Source organism: Artemia franciscana, chromosome 15 (assembly GCF_032884065.1).
Source record: "Artemia franciscana chromosome 15, ASM3288406v1, whole genome shotgun sequence".
Lineage (NCBI taxonomy): Eukaryota > Metazoa > Arthropoda > Branchiopoda > Anostraca > Artemiidae > Artemia > Artemia franciscana.
The window spans coordinates 16,222,682-16,248,324 of record NC_088877.1 but is presented as its reverse complement, the minus strand read 5'-3'; the positions used below and the strand labels follow the sequence as shown (position 1 = coordinate 16,248,324).

The 25,643-nt window shown below is 36.6% G+C and overlaps 1 protein-coding gene across 4 annotated transcripts in view; it reads right to left on the bottom strand.

Moving 5' to 3' along the window:
* Window positions 1–2,783: 2,783 nt before the first annotated feature.
* The window catches only part of LOC136036100 (lysophosphatidylcholine acyltransferase-like), a 98,754-nt gene continuing 75,894 nt past the window's right edge, over window positions 2,784–25,643 (bottom strand). For all 4 annotated transcript variants that reach the window (XM_065718099.1, XM_065718097.1, XM_065718096.1 and 1 more), the window contains exon 12: window positions 2,784–5,851. In XM_065718099.1, coding sequence (XP_065574171.1) covers window positions 5,766–5,851 — 86 coding nt within the window. In that variant the 3' untranslated portion in view covers window positions 2,784–5,765. The remainder of the gene's footprint in view (window positions 5,852–25,643) is intronic.

The window sequence follows — 25,643 nt, the reverse complement described above, 5'->3', positions numbered from 1 at the left end:
TTTTCTCGGTGGTAAAAGATTGCTTATGCCCATTGGCTGCTACCCCAATTGAAAGTTTGCTGTGTTGGGCCAGGGTTTGCAGTAAATCTTTAATTCTCGATCCCGAGTTAACTCTTGGCTACCGAAAAGGGCTAAGAGTTAGGAGAAAAGCTACTCCAATCCGAAGCTAGAACGCTCTGATCTTTTCAAATTTTTCATAGTTTGCACAAACAATTCCTATATGTTCGTAGAAATTGGGTGATTCTGGGTATTTGATGAACTTGCAACTCCCTAAAAACAAATCCATGCGCACAAGCCCGATCCGCATGCCAGGACTAGGCTTCTGAGACAGTCAAAATTTAGCCGACAGCTAACCTAATTCCAACGGGAGCGCTAAGCATACTTTTAGATTTGCATGGTTAGATTCACAAGAACAAGATAGACCCCTTTCGTATTGCGAAGAAAATTGACAAGAGAAATGAATGAAAAGAGCCTTAATATACCAATTTTGTTCCAGGCGTCACGTTGCATTGGAAGGACTTACTATCATTACTATTAATACTATATTAATTAAACTTTATTGTTTTTAATATCCAGGCACAAAACCCTACGTCTCATCAAGGCCGTTTCCGGGAGGGGGTAAGAGGTTTAACCCCCTCCCAAAATTTTTTTCGACTTTTAAAAACGCAATCAAAATGCATATAAATAAATTTTTGATGCGTTTTTCCTTTGTGTAACCTCCCTTCCCCTCCGGACGTAAATCCTAGATACAGCTTTGCTTCTAATTCAAACCAGGAGATTTTGAAATACGTAGACACTTAAGACAAATTTTTGGTTGGACTTCAAAAGTTTGTATAAACCCTTTTCTGATAATAATAACAAAACAAACTAAGAAACTCGCTAGAGTAGAAAGTAAAGATTTAAGACGACTATAACAGGGCTGAAAATTTAATTACAATAAAAAAAATTCAAATGAATACAAATACACCAAGTCGAGGAATAGGAAAAATACAGTTCCAGTCAGTAGCAATCTTAGACGTTATAATCGGGGGGGGGGGGGGCAAGATACCGAAGAGAATGTGAAAAATATAAAATAAAAGGAATTTAATTCGGACTTCAGAACACTGGGGAGGTGGAAGCTGCCCTCCCCCCTGCCCGGGCCTAGAACCGCCACTGGTTTCAATGAACTGCAATTGCAGAAAAAAGAAGACATAAGACCACTGGGCTCTTTATATCAAAAACTCGAGCTGTTCAGAGGCCAAATAAACCAACTCTAAGGAACAAATAACGCTGTAATTTCGCAAAAAAAGGCGAATAAGACTTTTTAATTTGAATGTATCGTTCATCAGGAGAAAAAATATTCAGGATTTTTTGCGTTATATTTTGGTATGGTCTTGCTAAAATTATAACAGAAACAATAATTTTGGACGTTAGGTTAGCTTTTGATATTAGCCCTTATTTGCAAACGATACTTTCACAAACACTAAAAGTGTAGAGCCAACGAAGTGTTTTGACGCTAAAATCTTACGAACTGTGAAAAGCGAACTTCCCGATTTTGTATTTGAGAAGCTTATTTAGTCTTACTTGCCAACAAGAATTTCACATTTCAGTGTATTAAAGCTAGATATATGGAAGACACTACTACTACTACTACTGACAACTCACTGCAGCACCAAGTCGCCTGAGGCCAACACAGTTACGCACGCTCCTCCTCCATTTCAATCTATTCAAAACCTCCTTCTTTATACCCCCCCCCAAAAAAAAATTCCCGTGTCCCATAAATATTTACTTACGACATCCTCCCACCCCATTCAAAATCAAAATCTTGGAAAACGCTTAGCGTGGAGAGATCGGGATAAAAGTTGATGGGAAGAATAAACACACGCTCTAGATACGTGATTGACATAACCGGACCAGATTCGATCTCTTCGGGGGAGTTGGGGGGATTTCTAGTGCTTTAGTGAGTTCGAGAATAAGCACAAATTCTAGATGCGTGATTGACATAACCGGATCAGATCTGGTCTCTCGTCACAAGTGCCGTATGAGCTCTCAACTCTTGTTAATGGGGTACAGATAAGTCTCAGTACCTCTAACTCGAACTCAATATTCTTATACTAATCCTCCAAAACACCCCACCAACCCCTTATTTTATTAACCCTCATGATACCTCCCCACTATGAGAACTTCAGATCAACGTTCATTGGTTTAGGACTTCACTATGAGAAGCAAGTACTACATTGAAGATTTCGACAACAGATACGTTTCCAGGTAGCCAGGGTAGTTTCCAGGTATTATCTTTAAAAGTTATAAAACCATCTTTTGCTCTTTTTTTAATTCGTTTTTTCTGTGTTTTTAAAACAGCGAAAAAGTCTACTTATTCTCAAAACAAAAGAATTGGAGGGAATGTTTTAAATCTGTTATTTGTCAATGCGAATGAAATGTAGCAGAAAAACTGACCAGCAAAAGCAGACTGAATAAAAAATACTAAGATACAGCCACTGAAGAGCTCAGACAGTAGAGGCTCTAACAAGGATGAAAAGCTCGGCTACAAATAGTTACGTATGACTTACCAGATGAGAAAATGTAATTGGTGCCTCTAGATTGAAACGTGTAATACCAGATGAATAAGGGCGATGGGGCCAAAATGCCCATCTTGACAGAACTATTTCTGCCACGAATAAAAGGATTTATTATTTATCTTTTCTTCATACATAAAAATTATGGAAGTTAGAACGAGTATTCTATAGTTAGAATAATGCACATATATATTTTTCTTAATTTTCTACTGTAACAAAACCAAAACGTAAAAATAAAGAAATGTATTCCACCAAAGAACGAAGGTTCAGTTTTATAAAAGAAAAAGAAAACGAAAATTATTGTCTTCTCCACTGCAATTAAAACAGTTAACAAGATAAATTTTAAAGTTCAAAAATAACAAGCTAGTCCTGCTAGGCGGCGATTGAAAATCATGAAGGACAAAATTCACACTTCCAGTTACTGTGATCAAAAGTTACTAGGCTATAACTTGTAGGCTTGTTGTATTTTAAATCTTGACAAACTGAGAAAGAGACAAGTAGAGGTTTCTCTGACGTCACCAATGAACACATCAAACTGAAAAACTTTATACGCTATATCTAATTAAAAACTAGGAAGAATTAAAAAAAAAATGTCCCGTGATTTTCAACGGCCGAAGAACACAAGCCTGGCCTAACTGGAACTCAACAACTTCCCAAGAAGTACAAAGGGCATGTATGCATTTTTTTGTCTATCGTAAATTTTAAGCTGCCTCGAAAAAATGATAAAGTTTATAAAGCACAGTCGATAATTTTAGTAAGGGAAAAGGGAATCGACAACTTGGTGTCGATTGGGTCCTTGAACAAATACTATAGGAGAGCAAACATTAATTCCTACTGTTCCTCTGTGTGCAGATGTAGTAGGACTGTTATTTTTACCCATCATATATTTTGCTAAATACTGTTTTGTGCCAATCACATAAATTCATGCTTCAGTTAAATTCATGCTTATCAAGAATTTAAAACAGAAAACATTAGAAGTTCCAAAAAGAGTATTCAAATCCAGCATTTTAATTTCCTTTTTTTTTACAACTATTACACCCTACGAGGTCGAAGAGGCGTACCTCAGGAATCCTTAATTTTTGGCAATCAGTATTTTAATTAAGCGATAAAATATCCGATTATTAGTGCATACTTTCAGATAATTTTATGAATGAGAGGATTTTCTTTGCAAAGAAGTAAGGTCAATTGACTCAACAATATCTCTAAGAGAGATTGATCTAAAGAAGCAAAAACGGGGAGGAAAACTTAATAAAAAAATATAAATAACAAAAAAAAAATATAAACTGAGTCCTTTAAAAACCAAAAAGTCTTGGATTACAAAAAAAAAAAAAATTAAGACTAATCTCCAAAATAAAAGAACCAAAAATAACTTTGAGGAGGTTTCCAAGTTTCCCATTTGTTCGTCCTAAGAAGCCAGCAGACGTACATTTCAGCATAAAATCTTTCTAAAAGAATCTACAGCCTTTAGACTAGAGACACAAAATCAAACAAAAAGAAGCCAGTAACAAAATATGCACATAATTTGTTCCTATACTTAGAAAAAAGAGCAGAAGTTCGAAAACTTAGCGAAAGTATTTCGGGGAATAGTAAAGATCTAACGACCTAACGACTTACAAGAATACTCTGTTACAATAGTGCAATTAATATTTTAAAACACCGATATTTTCGGGTCAGTCTAAAAAGAGTAATCTCAAAATCTAAGTAATAGGCATGTCGATGTTCACTGAAGCACAAAATAGCCCTTCTTAGAGCAATCAGGGCAAAAAGGGTAGGCAATGGCATAAAAAGAGAGAGTAAGTACTCTCCTTACTCTTAATACAAGTTTCTATTCTTATTGGAAAGTGGCGTTCTATTCATGAAAATTCGCCGAGTAAAGACACAAAACATCGATTCTAAATAGCACTTGTCAAGAAATAATTTCCAAAATGATGGTTTTCTCAAACACAACACTTTAATATTTTCCCCTCAAAGAACCGCCCCTTAAGTCCTCAAAAATGAACGACAATAAACATTTGGAATAAGAACTAGGCAGAGAAATGTTCGTGAAACCGAAATTTTATGAGAAGAGTAAAAAGCCAAAGTTCAATGACAGTTCTGAAAAGAAGCGGTAGAAAAAATATACCTAGGTAATTGTTATTTTACATGCTCATTCTTCAAACTCGCGACACACGTCACTCAAACAAACATATTTTTAGGCAAAACAAAAATTCTTAAAAAAGAAACAACACGACTAGTGACATGTCTGACTCGCAGAGTAAGGGCCCACTGGAGAAAACGAAGAAGTTGATTACTAACACGTACACGTACCCGTAGCATCGAGCAAATCTTCATTTTAGATACTTTTTATTAACGTTGTGATTGACGTTGTTATCAAGAATAGTAAAAAAAGCAGGACAAAAATTGAAGCGTTCAGCTGATGTCCACAGAGTGTGAATTTACCACTCAGCGCCACTCACTTTCTTTGATAATATGTAGCATCTTATTCCCAAAGATTGTCCTTGCTGGCTAACTGTCAAAGGCTAAACGAAAACCAGGTCGTCCCCGAATGGAATGGGATGATGCAAGGAAATGGGAACTTTTTGGAAGGGTGTAAAGAGAGAGGTTTTAAATAGATTGAGATGGAGGAAGGATATGCGTAGGCCTGTATCAGCAAGAATGTCCTGAGGCGGCTTGATACTGCAGTGAGTTAGTAGTACTAGTATAAACAACCTACAAACCAATTTTTACCTCGCAGCTGGGGAAACATTTACGCGTTAGCAGATCGTTGAAATAACGAGGAAACGTCGCTATTTATTGAATGCAAAATACCTAAATTTCAAGTTTGGGCCCAGATACTTTTGCTAAGTGCTAAAACTTCAAACCCATTTAAAGCCAACATTATGAATATAATACTCGTACAGAAGATGTTCGAGTTTTTCGCAAAGAAGGCATATGACTAATACAGATTAGCTTTGTTAGAAGAAAATCGTGGGTGTGCCACTGCATACATTTAAAACTGAAAAGGCAATTGATAGAGTAAAAACACATTTAGGAGTCCAGAAGCACATTTTGGTTCGACAAACATAAATACATGAACCATAATACTTCGGAATACTGAGAATAGTAAAAGTCCAGCTTAAAAGAAGATTTTCTAGGAATACTGAATATTTCCACATAAATGAGATTCCTAAAGAAATGGGTCACATACAGATAGACACTTTATGTTCAGTTCTAGCTGGCAGGTGCATAAGATTGCCTAAATATTTCAAAGAATTTGGCATACTCAGGTTTTTCGTTGACTGTCGACGCAAAATCGCCTAGAAAAGAAATAAAATAGAATAAGTCTCAACCAGGAATTTTTCTACAATGGAAATGATACAAAAGAGGGCAAAAGATGAGGGCAAAATTAAAGGTGGCAAAATCAGCGAGATTTTTTGCTATGTTTCTTACCCGAATAGAACAAAATTTTGGATTTGCCATTTATTATTTCCAACCCCTCCCTCCCCACTGGCTAAACTTTAAGATATCACGACTTCAAGCTAATTTATCACTGCTGCAAGCTAATGTCACTTTCCCTACATTTTCCAGTACCCCCACAGTACCAACGACTCGAATTTTTATTATTAGACACAAAACGGGTCTCGCATGAATTATTATACAGAATCCAACAGCTAAACCTATGCCTGACTAGACGCACATATTTTGGCCGCTACCCTTTATGCATATAGTTTGAGGCTGAATTATGACCAAGCACCCCGTTCTAGAGCATAGAACTCTGTCTAGAATCGCAAATTCTACCACTCAAGAGTCTTTGACCGTTACCCTCTTCATCATCCGTATCTGTAAGCGGTGTTCATTAGTAATCTAGACAAATGTCTGAAACACACTAGACAGAATTAGCATACCACACTTTACATTACTTACAGTTATTGATACTGTATAACACATAGAAGGTTCTGGAAATGTTTATCTATTAATCAATACAGTTTTTCAAAATGGTCTTCACACTACCGAAAATTACATGGCCTTTACATACTGTTGAACATGTTTTAATTTTATTTAAACATTTATTCTTAAATTTTCAAATTTTCATGCATTTGCAAAAAAAAAGAAAAAGGAAAAGAAAACAGTCAAGTGTCGTAAGGCGGGAGATTACATCGCCTCAAAAGCTGACGCCTTATAACCTGCCGTCTGATATACTCAGTAAAACTGATCTTGAAAGATTTGGACCTAAGTCATAAAGCCAGGGGATCTTCATCTCAGTGTCGATTTGGTGGTTCTCTAACAACATTATGGTCTATTACAAAAAAAGAGCTTATTGCATTAATTCAAGATTTGAATATTTGTAACAAAAAGTACTTGTGCAGTTCTTCCATTTGGTAAGAAATTTGTATACACCCTGTATTATTCTGAATAAAAAAAGAACCATCAGTCTATTCATTCATTTCATGTATCAGTTTGAAAGTAACATGATCTACTGAACTATTTCCGCCTGACTTCCTAGGACTAAGAGTAATTAAAGTTATAAAAAATCCAAAAAAAGGCAAAAGTCAGGATGGTATAATTGAAATCCACGCGACTCAAAACCCGTAGACAAACTTGTTTTTCGTCTTTGGCATCGCTAAGCTATGTATGTAGAAACAATGAATGTCATGGTCAAGGCAAACTAGAACGTAAGAAGGTTCGACCTAAATTCCGGCGTCTCTGCGCACTCATAAACAAAAGGAGATATACAAATCCTTACTTTTTTGTCAGACTTGAAGGGACTCACTAGCTCAATTTACACGACAGAAAAAAAATTCAAACCAATAGCAGGAACATAATACAGTTGAAACCTAGGAGAGGAGAGGGGTTGCCCCCAATCTAAGGCTAAACACAGCATGAAAAGTTTAAAGAAGGAAACATTTTTTTTTTCTTTTAGAGTATTCCTCCCTCTGCCTCCAGATAAAAACTTTTAAAACTTTTAATTTTTTAAGGTGAAAATTTACAAATTTTTAGTGTATTTTCCAGAATTTTCATTTAGAAAGAGATCTCCAGACAGATCTTACAAAGACGTTTCCCCTATTTGCACAAATAAGTCCATTTCGGATAATTATTCGAATTTTTTCCATTATTTTAAAATGAATACCTTAAACTTTGATCATACTTCTCTAATTATAGCATTCTGAGGAACGAGTACCGTCAAAGATATGTAATAAATAGTCCTAAATAAATACGGCTTTCATAGAAAGATTAACGTAACCAAAAAGCTAATCAGCTCTTTAACCACGATCTACCTGTTAGACCTCCACCCCCGCAAAAGCACTGGGTATGGAGGGAAAAACTCAGACACTACACAATATTTCACATGATTTAAACCCTTAGCTCCTGTAGATAGAATCTTTTGGAAAGCTTGTTTAGCTGTTTATACTACATAAAAGTTATACTCGTACATGTTTTTGCAATTAATTCTAACTGCTCTAACATTCTCCACACCGCGAAAATCCCAATACCTTCTGGCGTGCACAGCAAACAAGATTGCACCGCAGAAGGTGTCAAACGATCTTCCAGGGAAATTTTTAAGCCTAAATATCCAGGTCTTCGCAGAGTCTAACATTTACACTGTATAATAATGACAACAATAGTAAGATCGGAATTTAAAGTTTTTAAGCCATACACAAATGAACAACATGTAACACGATATAACGCTAAACTTGTATAACAAATTTTCCAAGATTATTACGATCACGCTTTGACTAAACCAGGTAAAAAATATTCTTGGCAAACGGTTGATACTCCAAAGACAAGAAAAGAACATATAAATTCAAGTAACATATGATAAATACTTTTCTTGAAGGTCATGAACGCACTAATTCGATTAAAATGTATAGAAAAAGCAGAAGTGGTAATGTGAATAGAGTGTTACGAGGACATCCGATAAAGAAACATTATAGCCAAGCAATTTATACATCCATCGTTATGTCATTCTGGAATAGACCTTGGGCAAGATACAAGTTCAAGCAATACCGTTAATTGCGCAACACATTCTAAGCCAAAATATCGATCTTGCTGTTTCAAACAAGTTGCACAAGAATGAACAACAGTTTTAAGGCAACACCAAAATCCACCGCTTATTATAAAAAAATAAAAATAAAACAGTACTTCCTGCTTCCTAGAGAAAAACCTTGATAAGCATTCTTGCCGAAACTGGTATAACATGCTTGGTTTGAAAGAATACTGTATCTGCTAATAGCCTAAACCACATACAGAGGCAATTATCTCTCTTCTTTTCTGCTGGGGAAGAAGCCTATAGAATGATCCCTCAAGATTGATAGCCATGTCTATGGGGGGGGGGGGGGGTACAAGGCCCAAGAACTTTCCAAAGGGGTTTATACCTATGCTTGTTTACCACAACTGTCTTTCGCCTGTTCTTTGACATGGAGCAAGGCACAGTAAATCCGACTTGGCCTCCTTTTGGCGGATTTCTGAACCTACAGACACACACGAGTTGAGGGGATAAGGGTTCTTTATATTCCAGACAATGGGTTTTGCCTATTCTCTCAGTTTTTTTTTTATATAATTTTCATTGTTTCTTTAAAAGGAATATCCATCAAGAATCTTCATACCGAATCTAACTACACAATTTAGGGGGGAGGGGGGAGAGGTCGTCAAAAAGTTGACTAACTATCTTCTTTAATGATGACCTGAAAAAAAGGTTAATAACAAATAAAGACGATTGACATAATTGATCTGTAACAGTCTATAGTTTAAGGATTTATGTTGTTTTTCAGCATGGAGAAAAAATATATACACAATTTAAAAAACATAAAAATGCAAACCTCGTAACAGACTCCCTCCCCCCCAAAAAAACGTCCAAATGAACTACCCAAAAAAACTTGGGTCTAAAAACGTAGTTTGGGGCTTCAGAGCCATCCTCCAGAAAGAAAACCTCTTGTATCTCGTTCTAAAACTTTGGGTTTGTGCATCAATGGGTACAAATTTATTGTGTTAAATCTGACCGACAGTTTTCGTTCAAGTTTGGGCAAATTTTACCTTGATCAAACGGTTCGATGTAACGAACCTTAAGTAAGGAGCGAAGCGACTCAATAGCAGCCGAAACTCCAAGAAAAAAAGAGTTTTGATAACAATATGCACATTAAATAAATCGAATTTTTATGCTGATTCCAAATATATAGATTCCATTAACTTTAATGTTACCTATTAACAATTGCGAGCCTGAGAAAATTGCCCGATTTTTGAAAAAGGGGAGACACATCCCCTAAAATCCAGAATATCAAACTCAGAATATCAGGGAACCCCACTGCAGAGGTTTCAAGCTCATACAAAAATCTGAAATTTTTTTTTCCAAAAGACAGATCACGGATACGTGTTAGTTGTGTTGCCCTCGCAACATAATGAACACGTATCCGTGATCTTTCTTTTGGGAAAAAAAAATTCCAGATTTTTGTATGAGCTTGAAACCTCTGCAGTGGGGTTCCCCTAAAATCCAGAATATCAAACTCAAAATATCAGGGAACCCCACTGCAGAGGTTTCAAGCTCATACAAAATCTGGATTTAAAAAAAAAAGAAAGATCACGGATACGTGTTAATTGTGTTGCGAGGGCAACGGCTTATTCCTAGAAACTGGTAGGGGTCTAACCTGTGCGATTTTTACGGAAAGTGTGGACCTCAGGCCGGATTGATGAATAAGGCATTACATTTTGGAAAACTCCGCAGAACTCCTGCCTGGGGCCAAAAAGGATGGTCTTTGCTTGTCAACGAGCCAGAGCCTATGGTGTGCGAAGTGAAGTGGAGTTATGTAGCCTATGTCAGAGAGGAGTATCTTAAGTTGTGCAGCCAATCTTTCGTTTCATCAAACCATGTTTCTGCTTTCGAGTGGAAAGCTCCGTTCTAGCAGGCAATCAGGCAGGAACCATTTTCAAATTGAAGATGGACTAAAATCTATAAGTGTTAAATATATGCGGCAGTTACCCGGCCCCACAGCCAAAATATCTTCTTTGAGTGATAAATAGAAAAATTTACAGAAGCAAAAAAAGTGGCATTTTCCCACCGGTCCGAAAGTGCTGCCTTGATTTTGGCTGGGTTTATCATTTGTTTTTTTTTTCGACTTGGGATTGAGGCAGAGAAATGTTATCAGATATACTTCTTAAACTTTAAAAGTTCTGTCATTGCTAAAGAAATTGGAGCTTACCCGGCCCCGCAGCCAAAATATCTTCTTTGAGTGATAAAAAGAAAAATTTACAGAAGCAAAAGAGCGGCATTTTCCCACGGGCCCGAAAGTGCTGCCGTGATTTTGGCTGGGTTTATAATTTTTTTTTTCGGACATGGAATTGAGGTAGAGAAATGTTATCAGATATACCTCTTAAACCTTAAAAGTTCTGTCATTGCTAAAGAAATTGGAGCTTATCCTTTGCTCCTTTCTAAGTGGTGACGTTAGAAAGTTGGCCTACGGCAAAAAAAAATAATCAACTTTTGAACTAAGACGGATAGAATTTTTTTCGACGGCAATCGATAGCTCTTGATGAGCTGATCAAAGTATATGTCATCCATTTTTTGGTACAAAAATTTCTTCATGAGATATACTAGTTTGAAAGTTTCAAGGGGTTGACAACTTCAGTAGTATGGTACACACTGAAACCAAAAATAAGCTGACACCAATTGTGAGACATGAAGGGGACTTATAAGGAAAGGTCGGCTGTTAGCTCATAATCATCTTCGGCAGTGAGCGGTTTGCAAATTTTGCTATTTGGTGTACCTATTATTTGCTTCCAGTGTATTTGATGATAAGACCGAGTTGGTTCCAGTGGTAAGACATATAGGGAACTTGTAAGTAATAATCGTCTGTTAGGCTACAATCATCTATAATGAAGAGGGGTTTGTAATTTTTGCTAGTTGGTGTAGCCTACCCATACTCACTGTAACCTAGAATTAAGTGTTTACGCAACGGGTACAAACGATAACGTAAAACAACGAGGCAGTTTCGCAATAATTAATAGAGTGTCATCTATGGTATTTTGATTTTGAAAAGTTACAGATAGCTTTATAATACCAACTAGATTATATAAGATATTGTTCCAAGTCTTGATCCGTCACGATGTCTACGATTGAAAAGAATAAAGTTCAACTGGCTGCAAAGTCAATTTAGTCCCTTCTTTCGATATTCTCTTGTTATTGTTGTTTTTTCAACGCTGAAGAATTGCCTTTGATCATGTGATTACTGATCACGTTCTTCTTTGAACATAACATTTTAATACCAACTAGATTATATAATCTAGATTATATCATAGGCATGTAATCATGCCTTGCTTGTTTTATTGATCTAATTGATTATTTAATCAATTATGTATCCGAGAACAAGATGGAGCGCATAAGGTAATGAGAGGAATAATTAACACAGATGACTCAGAACAAAATTAGTAAACATAGAGAAAAAACGAGGAAAAATAAACAAAACAAATTTTTTTTTGTTGAGAACTTATTCTCTTATCAGTAGCGTCATTGAGAAGTTCGGGTCCAGGGGGTATTGGCTCCTCCCAATTTTTGGGGGAAAACTCCGTGCCTAAAGCTTCAAAAAGTGTATTTTATGCCTGAATTTCCCAACTGTCCGTGAGCATTCACGTTGGTTAGAGAGGAAGAAGGCGGTGAGGCTGAATTTGGGATTTAATTGTTGCGAGGCCTGTCGAAACAATACGAAGCAGGATGGAGCGTATAGGGAATAGGAAAAAAGATTAATGCGGCTCACCGGGAGCGAAAATAGCGGAAAAGGGGGGGGGGAATAGAAGTTTATTGCTTGGGCAGAGTGAAAAATTCATTCCACTTTTTTGTTTTGTGTTTGTTGTTTTGTTTCTTTTTTTTAGTTATGTTAATGTTTATATTTCCCCTGAAACTTGAGTTCCAGTGAGTTAGGATTCCCTAGAAGTTTTCGTAGATAATGGATTAAACCTAGTCAAAATTGAGAAGTTGTCCTATTTTTGCATGTTTCCGATGTATTTTCAATTAAAAAAAGAATTAAGGTGAATAGAAAAATACAATTCAATAGATGGATAAAGTTTAATTTCAGTGAACTTATGAATACCAATTTGCCTTGTGTTGAAGTACTATGGCAGTAGGCTGCAGAAAAATAACATGCCAAAAGCTTGCACGGAGAAAAGCCTTTCGTTTAACAACAACAGCTATTTTATCAGTGAAAAATTTATGAAAAATTGAAAATTTATGAAGAATTGAGAAGTTCTGTACCATATATGCAGATGAAGAAAACACTTGTTAAACCAAAGAACAAACTGATGGGATGTTGTTCTGGTTTATTTTAGTTTCTAGAGTGAGGTTTCTATTTTTTCATAGAGTTTTTTGAAGGGACTGGTCTTGGTTATGCTCTTCCAGTATCTGTTCAAAAAAGAGACAGAAATTGCCTATACATGGACTTTAGGAATAATTGATACTGGACGATGTCAAAGGTTTTTTCTATAGGGTGTTGGCTTGTGAGATGTTTCAAACAGGCTAAATTGGATACTTAGGTCTACTTTTGCAGTATTAGCAGAGTCTCTAATAAGTTTTCTTCTTCATTTAAATTCTCAAAGGTGTTTTCTATAGGGTGTTGGCTTGTGAGATGTTTCAAACAGGCTACATTGGCTACTTAGGTCTACTTTTGCAGTATCAGCAGAATTTCTAATAAGTTTTCTTATTCATTTAAATTATCAAAGGTGTTTTTTTTTATAAGGTGTTGGCTTGTGAGATGTTTCAGACAGGCTAAATTGGCTACTTAGGTCTACTTTTGTAGTACCAGCAGAATTTCTAATTCTGCACATACACTTCAAGTAAGAAAAATACTTATCTCTATAGTCAGAATTGCATCCTGAATCCAAAGTTATTGTGCATTTGCATCAGAAAGGAAATTAATATTCACCATATACAGACCTAGCCTATACCAATTCAGGGTATATATTTGCACGTTAGTGAGTATGTGTGTATGTATGTGTATATGTATGTATGTGTATGTGTATGTGTGTATGTATATGTATGTATATGTATATGTATATATATATATATATATATATGTATATATGTAAGCCCTATAGATAGGTAGAGTAGCTCCATAGGAGGCTTAGGCCAAGTAGGACCTTGTCCCAGTGGGGCCCATAATAGAAACTGGGAAACCCTCCCCTGGGGGTCATAATTTCAGGTGGAGGAGGAAGAAGGCCCCTCAAATGTACACTCAGCAGGGCCAACTGCCGTGTTCACGCGTCAGATGAGTTACAAACCTTCTCCCAGTAATGGGTTAAATTGCATGGTGAAGCAGAACACCATCGTGGGAGGATCCTCTATAGGAGGACAACTGCGGCAGGGCGTAAGATCCAGATTTATGGACAACGGCCTCTGTAAAGGGCTGCCTCGACCCTTTCGGGGTACCTGCAAGACTGGGAAACTTGCGGTCAATTTTTCCCACTTGAGGAGTGGCGCCCCTCGAGGAAATTATAGCCTAGTAAACAACACAGCACTCGTACGGGATTCTGATTATTGGATAATTTTCTGGGCTTGGTTTGTTTTGATGGGCGTTTTCGGGCTGAAAAACCTCTTCCTAGCTAATTTATCTACTATGGGCTGCCTCCCCGTAGTAGCATAATATTTGTAGGCATGAATATATAATGAGTCGGAGGTAATAGGCTTGGGACTGTCTGTGCAGGATTTCGACTCTTGTTGATAGAAGAGCATCGCCAAGTGCTGAAAACCATGTTGTGACCAAGATGGGCCCAGGATTGCACAAAGCCTCCAACTTACTGGAGGTCCCAGGGACTTCTTGCTGTCCGGTTCTAAGCCGGCTTAAGCGCTTCGGTGTAGACTTGAGAAGATATGTTGGTCCCCATCCTGCACTGGTATCCGGGATCACTGCTTTTCTTGAGGCCAAAATAATTTCAAAGATTTAAAGAACATGAAAATTGGAACTTGGAATGTTACGACGTTAAAAAATGACTATCGCATCGACATTTTGACTGACGAATTCAGACGGTTTGAACTGGATTTATTAGGAGTTTCAGAAACTCATATCCCAGGGGTAGGAAGCATGAAATTAGGTGACATAGAATTTGTTTACTCAGGAAGGAAGGATGGGGTACATAGACAGGGAGTAGGGCTCATGATGAATAAGGAAGCTGCTAAGTCTTGTTTAGGCTGGGAAGGTATTAATAATAGAATACTAATTGCTCATTTTATGACTAAAAAGTTTAGGGTATCAGTTATAGTAGTATATGCCCCCATTGAACCAACTGATGGAGATACTAGTGACTCAGATGAATTTTACTTACAGTTACAGGAGCAAATAGACAGGGTACCAGGTAGAAATATGGTGTTTTTGCTAGGAGATTTTAATGCCCAGGTTGGTAGAAATAGGGATAGATGGTATCCTAGCCTAGGTAATTTTGGTGTAGGAAAAGAAAACAGTAATGGCTATAGGCTTTTGCAATTTTGTAGGTATAACAACCTAGTTATAACCAATACGGTGTTTGGTCACAAAATGGCCCATAAGTTGACATGGTATTCACGTGATGGTAAGACAGCAAACCTTATTGATTATGTTATTGTAAACAGAAGACTAGCAGGATCAATACAAGATACTAGGGTGTATAGGAGTGCCGTTATTGATGTTAAAAGTAAAGATCACCATCTAGTAGTGTCTAAGGTTAATTTAAAGCTGAAATTTCGGAAGAGTAACTCCCTCCCGGAAAGTTATGATGTTGGTAGACTTCAGGATGAAAATTTGAGAAAAAAATTCCAGGAACAGTTGAGTACTAAACTTGAGGGTTTAAAATTTGACAATGTGGAAGATGGATGGAATAATTTCAGAAAAACAATTTGTGAAGTTGCTGATGGTGTCCTAGGGAAGAGTGCTAAGACAGCAACGAGGAATATTAGTGAAAAAGCTTTAGGTTTAATAGAGAGTAGAAGGGGTTTGTATAAGAATTATCTGAGCGATAGGTCGTATGAAAACAAAAGGAATGTAAAGAAAGTGGAGAAAGCATTAAAATATGAACTAAGGAGATGTGAAATGGAGGCGATGGATAAAATTGCTGAGGATCTGGAAGATGCGGCTAGACGGCATAATAGTAAAATATTATACTGGCATGTTAATAAATTGAAAGGGAGTAGCCGATCCGGACTAGTCCCAGTTAAAGATAGAAATGGGGTCACAATTAGTGATAAGGAAAAAGTTAAAGAAAGATGGGTGGAACATTTTGAAAATGTGCTAAACCGAGATACAGTTGCAGGAAAAGATATAGATGAAAATGAAAAAATTTGTGATACCTTGGATGTGAAGGAAGATTTGTTTAGTGAGGAAGAATTAGCGACAGTACTAGAAGGATTAAAAAATAATAAGGCCCCGGGTGCTGATAGTATGATTAATGAGTTCCTTAAATATGGTGGCTCTGAGGTTAGGAATAAGCTACTGAAGATTATGAACATGATTTTTGAAAAAGGGGAAGTACCCAATGATTTTAGGAAAACCTTAATTAAACCACTGTATAAGAAAGGTGACAAGAGTGAATGTCGGAATTATCGAGGCATTAGTCTGGTCTCTGTAGGTAGCAAATTACTGAGTAATATGATACTTTTTAGACTGAGACATGCGGTAGACAAAGTTTTAAGGGAAGAACAATGCGGTTTTAGAAAAGGTAGAGGATGTGTCGACCATGTTTTCACTCTTAGGTTAATAATTGAGAAGTCCCTTCGTTGTCAAACACCTTTGGTCCTTAGTTTTCGATTATGAGCAAGCTTTCGATTCTGTTGATAGAACAGCGTTAACAAAGGTCTTATCGTTATATGGTATACCAGAAAAATACATTAAAGTGATTTGCGCTATGTACGAAAATAATACTGCTGCGGTTAAGGTAGGAAATGAGGTTAGCAACTGGTTTTGTATTAAATCAGGAGTTAAGCAGGGTTGTGTTCTATCCCCCTTTATATGGATCATTTTGATGGACTTCGTCTTAAGGAGCACAGGAAAGGCAATTGGAGACCATGGAATCAAATGGGGAGGAAGAACGCTCCTGGACTTAGATTATGCTGATGATTTAAGCATATTAGATGAAAGTGTGAGCAAAATGAATGAATTTTTAGAGGTTTTACGAGTTCAGGGTGCTAAAATAGGCTTGAAAATTAATGTTAAGAAGACTAAGTCACTAAGGTTAGGAATAAGTGAAGATGAACAGGTGACCTTAGGTAACGAAAAGATTGATCAGGTTGGGAGCTTCAGTTACCTTGGTAGTATTATTAGTAAAGATGGTGGGAGCAGTGAAGATGTTAAAAGTAGAATAGCTAAAGCTCAGGGTGTTTTTTCACAGTTAAAAAAAGTTTGGAAGAATAGAAAGATAAGCCTACAAACCAAGATTAGAATATTGGAAGCTACAGTGATGACGGTGGTCAAATATGGCTCTGAAGCATGGACACTCCGAAAAGCAGATGAAAATTTACTAGATGTTTTCCAGAGAAATTGCCTACGGATTGTTCTGGGTACCCGGCTGACTGACCGTATTTCAAACAGTAGGTTGTACGAAAAGTGTGGTTCAATCCCGCTTTCTGGGGCTTTAATGAAAGAAAGGTTGAGATGGCTAGGCCACGTTCTACGGATGAAGGATGACAGATTACCGAAGATTGTCCTTTTTGGCCAACCGTCTGGGGCTACACGGAAAGCAGGTCGTCCTTGTCTGGGTTGGGAGGATGTCATAAATAAGGATTTAAAGGAAATGGGAACTTCCTGGGAGGGTGTAAAGAGGGAGGCTTTAAATAGATTAGGTTGGAGGAGGAGCATGCGTAGCTGTGTTGGCCTCAGGCGGCTTGGTGCTGCAGTGAGTTATTAGTAGTAGTAGTAGTAACATTTTAATAGCTTCGATAGGCTGACAACTTCAGCGTTTAACCGATAGCAAAGAAACAAAACCAAAGTGTTGCTCTCGCAACACTTTATTCGGCGAAGCCGGACAAAGGTTGCCGCAACACTTCACGTTGCTCAGGCAACGTAGATCTATTTTGTTTGTTTTCATTCTATTTTTTCCCAGGGGTGATCGTATCGAACCAGCGATTCTAGAAGATCGGGAGAGTCCTCATTTGATCGGAAAGCAAAAGTTTTAGTGCCCTTTTTAAGTGACCAAACAGATTGGAGGGCAACTAGCCCCCCTCACACAACTCCTTCCCATCAACATTTTAAGATAGCCAATTTGTTCAACATAGTGGAAAGGTCAAATGCCTTAGAGGACAACATAGCCCACCACCTACAGCCCCTGGGGAAAGTACTGTAAGTTACGAATTTTGTCCTCTGTACGCGCAGTATTTGATACTGGGAATTACGGACATTTTTGGAGGGATGGGAGAAGAAAGATTTTATGCTTGGGAGAATTCCCACGGTGTGAATTCCACGAAAAGACAGATTTCTGAGGACGAACCCTCAGGGAAAATTTTAATGTGGGGGAATTTGCCAGAATTCGTAGAAGAAATTCTATTCATACATCTTACTTTGTCTTTGCTGACTCAATTTTACACGTAGAGATGTTCCTGGAAAAATTTTCCGCGGGGCTTGCACCGTCTGTAGGATATCCCAAGGAGGAGAGGAATTTCCGGCATGATTTGAAAAACAATCAGAAATTAAAGTGTTTTTCAAATGAAAATATTAAATTTTTCAGGCGGAATCATTGGCAAAAAAAATTGTGGGGGATTTTCAGCGAGGATGGAATTGTTCAGGGGGAAATTTTCGGAGGGGGGATATTTTACGTGGAAGGAACTTTACTCATAGGAATTTTCCGTGGGTGAAGGAATTTTCTATGGAGGGGAGCTGAATTTCCCGGCATTATTTGAAAGATTGATCTAAAAATAAATAAAAAACAAGTCTTTTCAACTGAAAATAAGGAGTAACAATAAAATATGAAACGAACAGAAATTATTCCGTGTAGGAGGGGGTTTCCCCCTCCTCGATACCTGACTCTTTGCACTGAAGTTTGACTTTTTGTCTCGATCCTTTAAGAACGACTCCTGAAACACATGGGCCGTTCAATTACAATAAGAACTTCTATAAAACTCAGCGTAAAGAGCGAGGCATTGAGGAGAGGGCAACCCCCTCATTCACGTAACAATGTTTGTTCCTTTTTACGTTGCTCCTTACTTTCAGTTGTAACCCTCCCAGACAGGGCCAGATTGACAAGATGCGGGGCCCGATTGGAATTTCTTTTGCAGGGCCCCCTCTATATATTAAATTTTTAAGCAAAATTCAAATACGTCCAAATGGACCTTAAATTAGAAGTGGTGCCTTTGTAAAATTACATTTTTTTTTATCAGACCTTTAACTTTTGCCTCGGCTTGTCTTTTGTCAATATCAAATACATGTCGCCGAGCCTTTGTTTCTTTTAATTGTTCAGGGGATGGGATAAAACTTCTTTTTCTTCCAACGATTTATCTAATCCAATCATTTTCAATTTGTTTGGTTCGTTTTATCTCGGCTTATCTTTCCTCATTGTGAAATACATACCACCAAACCTTAGTTTTTTAACAAAGGTATGGTAGGCATTGATGACCTTATCCATGTTAAAATCCCAAACCCAATCACCAACGCTATACTTTTCAATTTTGGTACGTTTTTATTCTCACTGGCCAGGTTGATTTCCATTAACTCACTCACATGTTCGGTGTCACGTGTCTTCGAACCGTGTGTGTCTTTGCCTTTCATTATCATTTTTGACTTGCTCATATGCTCGGTATTGCATGTCTGCTAATGTGTGTCTTTGCTCTTCATTTTTATTTTTGACACCCTGCCGCTGTTGTTCTAACCGTGTGTGTATTTGCTCTTCATTTTAATTTTTGACACACCGCCGTCTTTCTTTTAACCGTGCGTGTCTTTGGTCTTCATTTTCATTTTTGACTCGCTCACTTGCTCGGTATCATATGTCTTCTAACCACGTCTGTTTTTCCTCTATATTTTAATTTTAGCAAAATAATTTGCAAAAAAAGAACAAAGTTAAGGCTATTAACGAATTTTCTCAGAATTCCGACCTATCTAGATCGTGTTTTTATGCAAGAATATCCCAAGATACCAATTTTCCCGGAAAAATATGGAGCCGTTTTCGAGAACATACATATATACACAATTATTGCTCACTTAGTTTATATAATATATATATATATATATATATATATATATATATATATATATATATATATATATATATATATATATATATATATATATATATATATATATATATATATATATGATGTGAAAGGTGTTATTTAACATCTCCATTGGGGTCTAAAAAGTGCATTTGGTCATGTGGATATGGTTCAAAATTATCTTCAGGGGTCTTTGATGGGTATGCCGCTAAATTAATTTTGTGATAAATTTGTCCAGCTATTTTGAAGCTGAAAACATTACGACTATTTTTGGTTCTGGTTCGATCATCGCTCACGTTGAATGAAGCTAAAGCAAAACACGAGTTCCAGTTTCGCATTTGTTTATGAAACTCTTTAGAAAGCAAGTGATGTCCTATAAGAGGCCAAACAAATGCATTTGGAAATTGCTGATACGGGAATGCAATTCGATTAAGCAGGCAGCAGTCCCCAAGTAAATCTTCTTTGTTGGCTACTTTCCCTGTGGAATAATGGAGGACTCCGGAGTGAATACATACAGAGGTAAAGGGTCCCAATGACTAGCAAAAAACAGTTGCGTAGTTTACGGCATCTTTGCAGGTTTTTACTGAGTTTTACGCCACAATTTGTTGGCATAAAGATTGTGATGGGTTTCGGTACTTGTGTACATAATAGTACACAGTTGAGAAGTGAGGTTAGGTCAATCCTAATGAAATATACCAAAATATGGTGAAAATATAATACTTTAGAAACAAACGTGGGCTATATATTTGCAAATTAGGGGGGGGGGGGTTAAAGTATAGCGGGTCTGCATGCAAAATATGTTAGCTAAAATTATTCCTGCATATTATGAAGTAAGAATTGTTTTCTAACTTCATGCTGCCCCAATACTTTACCCCCATCCCGCCCCTCTAATATGCAAACATATAGCCCAAATTATATAAGTTTAGTGTATTTACCTGTTACTTGTTTTCCACCGAGCGTAAGCTATTTGCTCTTAATACGGACAAATGAAGCCGGTTTGTTCTCTAGTGTGTATCATTAAGTACACAAGTACCTTTTTTTCCTTCTGCACTTTCATTTTTAACTCGTTCTGATTCTTGCTATCCTTTAACAGCAAGTTTTTTATTCTTCACTGTCATTTTCCATTCTTGATACTTGCTTTAGCGTGTCTGCTAATCCTACAATTCTTTGTTCTTCATTTTATTCTTTGACAAGTTTTGATTCTTGTTGTTGCTTGTAATTCTCGCTGCTGATTATCTTCTAGATGCATATTTCTTTGTTCGCGCGGTCGTATATCTTCTAACCACACATTTCTTTGTTCTTTATTTTCATTTGGTTCGTTCTGATCCTAATTGTCGCATATCTTGTAACCATATATTTTTTTTTTTCATTTTCGTTTTCTAGTCGTTGTGATTCTCATTGTCACTTCTCTTTTAACTATATATTTCTATGTTCTTCAATTTCGTTTTTGACTTGTTCTAATTATCGGTTTCGCTAACATTTTAAATACATATCTCTTTGATCTTTATTTATCATTCCTTCAGACATTTTTTCAGTGCCTTTTGCTTTAGTTGCTTGGGTTGGTCTTGTCACTTTTGATGGTCTAGGTTGTTCATAATCACTCGTTGTATATTTACATTTCTCTTGATCTTGTCTCATTTGATGGTCCAGTTTGTTCATTTTGAGCTTATAGTTTTGTCCTCTTTTGTTCTTTTTTGTATTCATTTTATGCTAACGTTAATTTATGTTTGTGTCCCTTAGATATTATGAAACTGTTGAAAATGCCTTTCGAAATTTACATCACCAAATATGGGCACATGAATTTAAATATTTCTAAATTATTGTTCTGCAAATGCTTCTAAAATGGTTTTAAAAACTATTTTCCTTGTGTTTTCACTTTCAGTCAACATGATTGCTGAACTATTTAGTCTGTCCTGATTTATTGTTGATATCATATAGTTTCTTTTATTGGATTTAACCCGGAAAATGATCTCTCTCCAGAAGCAACGCTTACTAGAATTGTTAAGAACATTTCACAATTTCGAAAACCAATTGTTCATCTTGATGGTTACACGGGCCCTTTAAAACCGGCACTTAATTGGGCCCAATCGTTCCAATCGCCCTTTTTCTGGCCTTGCTCCCAGATACAAGCTGTTAAAGCTGTCACCCCCTTAGGTAAAGTTTAGCGCCTTTAAAAGTATTGTCGAAACTAAGAAAGGCCTATACAATTCATTTATCCACAGAAACACATCAGTCGTCTTTAGCATGCCGTTACCTTTATGGATCAATTTTTATTTTACACCGTAATTTTCATTTGATTTAGATGAATTGGCTCTAACTTTGCCCCCCCCCAGATTTTGACGAAATTACGCCACTGATTCAAGCCCTTGCAATTATGTTTTCCTGGTGCTTGGCACCTTCTATTTGCAGAAATCACTTATTCGAGTAACGCTAATTCTCTGGCGTAATCCAAGAACACCACAGATAACTTCAAAAGGATTGACATTTCCTTGAAAAGTCATTTGTTAATGCTTGTTTGATGGCTCTGAATAGCCTACTTCATTCGTTGACTTATTTGGTTAGAAGGCATTTTAGCAATACTTACTTAAGGACTTAAGTAGGTATACGTTGCTTTCACTTTCCCTGATGCACATTAAATTTAATCTACTTCGTTGAGTTTGTTCAGTTTATTGTAATTTTTTTTTTTCAATTGTTCAGCTTATTTAGCATAAAAATGAAATGCAAAAAAAACTCGCTTGAAGAGCCTATATCAGCGCCAACTTGTTGAAAATCATTTTCTATCGATACTGTATTGCTGTCTTTGTACATTTTCCCAGGTTCATCCTAAATTTGTACGGTAAAAAACCTTTTTTAACTATCAGAGTTACGCACAAGACACATTTCCGGTGCTGCAATCGTGCGTATTTTTGATTTTATCCACAAGCTTGACTAAAATGTGACTCAACAATACATACAAAAATAACATACATCAGGTAATACTTTCCTTCAGCCATCCAGCCATCCATCAAAATAGCATACCTGTTTTCATCCCTCCCACTAGCCAGGGGCGTAATTTCCTATGGGAAAGGGGGCAACTGCCCCCCCCCTCAGCTTTCCTTCGTATATCTTTACCTTTATGTTACTATATGACTCATTCCACATTTTCACTACACTTTCCCTTTATTTGGGAAAATAGGCTCCAACAATACCACCACCCCCCAGAATTTTGACAAATTTACGCTACTGCAACTAATCCCACAATTGCAATTTTCTTTCACGCTTCCTTGCCTTTCAACGGGCAGTATTAATAAACAACGGCTGCTCCACAAAGCAATATTTATAGAATCTGCACTCGGCAAAGAAGCAAAAATCCAAATTTCATGCCTTCAGTAAAAAAAAAAAGAAAAAAAAGAGGGCAACCGAAGGAAGAAACATTTGGAATAAATATAATCTAGTGTCCGAATATGTATATGTAACCAAAAACTGGGATTCTCTTTTAACTGATGGTCTTCATGCACAAGAGATCATTTAAAAGGAGGCTGTGTTGGATTTAATGTGTCATGATCCCCCTGGGCTTACATAAAAAACAAGTGACGAATTGTGACGTGCTTGTTATGCTTAATATCTAGTAAAACATAATAAGGAACAAAATAACCTCAAACCCAGTCATATGGTGATTTTGTCCTTGGATAGTCTTTTGGATTTGATGTTCTTTCCTTTTGGTTCGCTTTTAAGAGTGGACATGATATTCAATTTTAAATGTTATATCCCCATGAGTAAGATACAGATAATATCGGACTCCTCAAGCAGAACCCGTTCAGGGTTCTGCTTGGTGCGAATGTGACCATCCATATGCAACTCATTTTTGACAAATTGGGCTTTGATTTTGGACAATCTTAAAAGTAACATTTGCTTCAAGCTGTCTTAAAAGCAATAACAAGGTAGCGACTGCGAATATCCAATACAAAGGGAAGCTGGCGTATAGGCACACTGTCTAGTAAAATTATTGGGAATAGCAACTGTAAAGGCAGATTACTCAAAAATTCGCTCCATTTCTATTGTCCTAATCAAACCACTAGAAAAAGCATTTGCATTAGCAACTGCATCTCGGTTATAACGTTGAACAATATAAGGACAAATAAAAGAAATAAAGAAACTAATTTATAGGTGGTTTTACATTTATGGTGCTAAAAACCATTTACTGCTAAAATACTGGCAGTATGTACTTCCTTTAAAAGTGTAGCTAATCACTACTGCCAGCTCGTGACTATCGGTCTGATAGCTGTCCAATAGCTGTGAATATGAAAGCCAAATTTGCTAGCCAGCTCGCAATTATCACCTTTTAACTTGATGCCAAGAGGTGACACAACTCATTCCGTTTCTATAATACCAATCGGGGAACTTTTTGCTCATAACCCGTATTATGTGATAAATCTTTGTTCTTATTCATGTAGCATATTGTAGTTTTTGTACCAAAGGAGTCTTACTAAAGGATAAGTTTGCATTTACTGTTGGTCTAATCGATTCTGGTTAAAGAGACCAGTCCCTCCCACTGAAACAAAAAACAAACGAGAATTTTAATTTTCTTTTATAGTAACATAAAAACAACTAAATTGCATCTTCGTTTAAATACAGAAACCTTAAGTCATGGCATCTCACAATTAACTATTTAAAAATAATTACTTCACTTATTGATTCGTAAGACTTTAAATGACCGTCAGCAGTAACAATAAAAATCCTTTGCAGAGACAAATATTTCTAAAAATAGATAAAGACATTATGTCCAAGTGCAAACATGTTCTAATCTTTGCCAATTTTTTTTTTTTAATTCTTGGTCATGTATATGTCATGGGTAGACTTTTGCTAAGGACAACTGTAATAAATTTGCCATTTTTTAACATTTAGATGTCCTTCTAAGCTTGGATTTCAAGGGCAATTTTAGAGAGGAAAAAATTTAAAGCATTTATGATTTTGTCATTACTAACTGACTCGTTCAGAGAACAATTTGACTAATCTGATTAACAAAAAAGAGGAGAAAATTCAAAAAGGAGATTAGTCGCTAGTTCTGATTTTGATGGACCAATCAATGCTCTGTGCATAAATTTCCTTGAGCTTTATAGTTTTGCTGATGTTCTTTAACATTCTGAATTTCCTGAAGTACATTTTAGAATGGCGGCAATAAAACTGGCTTAAAAAAAAAAAAATTCTTGCTCGATGGCAAAAAAGTTTCGTCAATTCTGGCATTATATATCCTTGCGATTTGATAAAGTTAAAGATATGATAAAGTGCAGGGACTCCAGAGCTTAAGAATTGTAGAGGTGCATTTGGTTTCCCAAAGAATCAATTGTTGATATTATGTTTAAAAAACTTCTTTTTAAGTTGTACCGCTATTATCCTAAGCCTATCTTGTAAAAAAATGGCTAAGGTTGCGAAACTAGGAATTTTACGCCAAGGAGGGCGGATGAGGAGTGAATCTTACTCCTTAATGGATCCTATCTCATTTAGTATTAATCAGATTTACCAACAGAATAAGACGTATACTGAGAGGACCCGATGGATTCATCAAAATATACTTGACCTAAAGTTTTAAGGTTCTTAAGATAGGTATTTTGGACTTATGACGGCAGAGTAGAGCCATGGCAATCTCGATGATTATTCTTGACTTAAATTGTTACTGAGGAAGGCAGGAATACTAAATTCTTTTTATCAGGCAACATATCCTTTGGAATATAATCCTCTCAGATTACAAATCAATCACATTAAGTCTTAAATCTTACCATCGAACCAGTTGAACCACTTAACTCTGAGTGTCAGACCACTCAAAAACATAAACAAACACCAAAAAAATAGATTGAAAGTTTTCCCATCAGATTGGATTTGATCTCCCTAAACTCGACTCAAATTAGAGTTTGAGTCTAGCAAAGCTTAAACCAGAAAAACCGTACTACGTCAAAGGATCGGTGAATTAAAAAAATAAAATAATAATA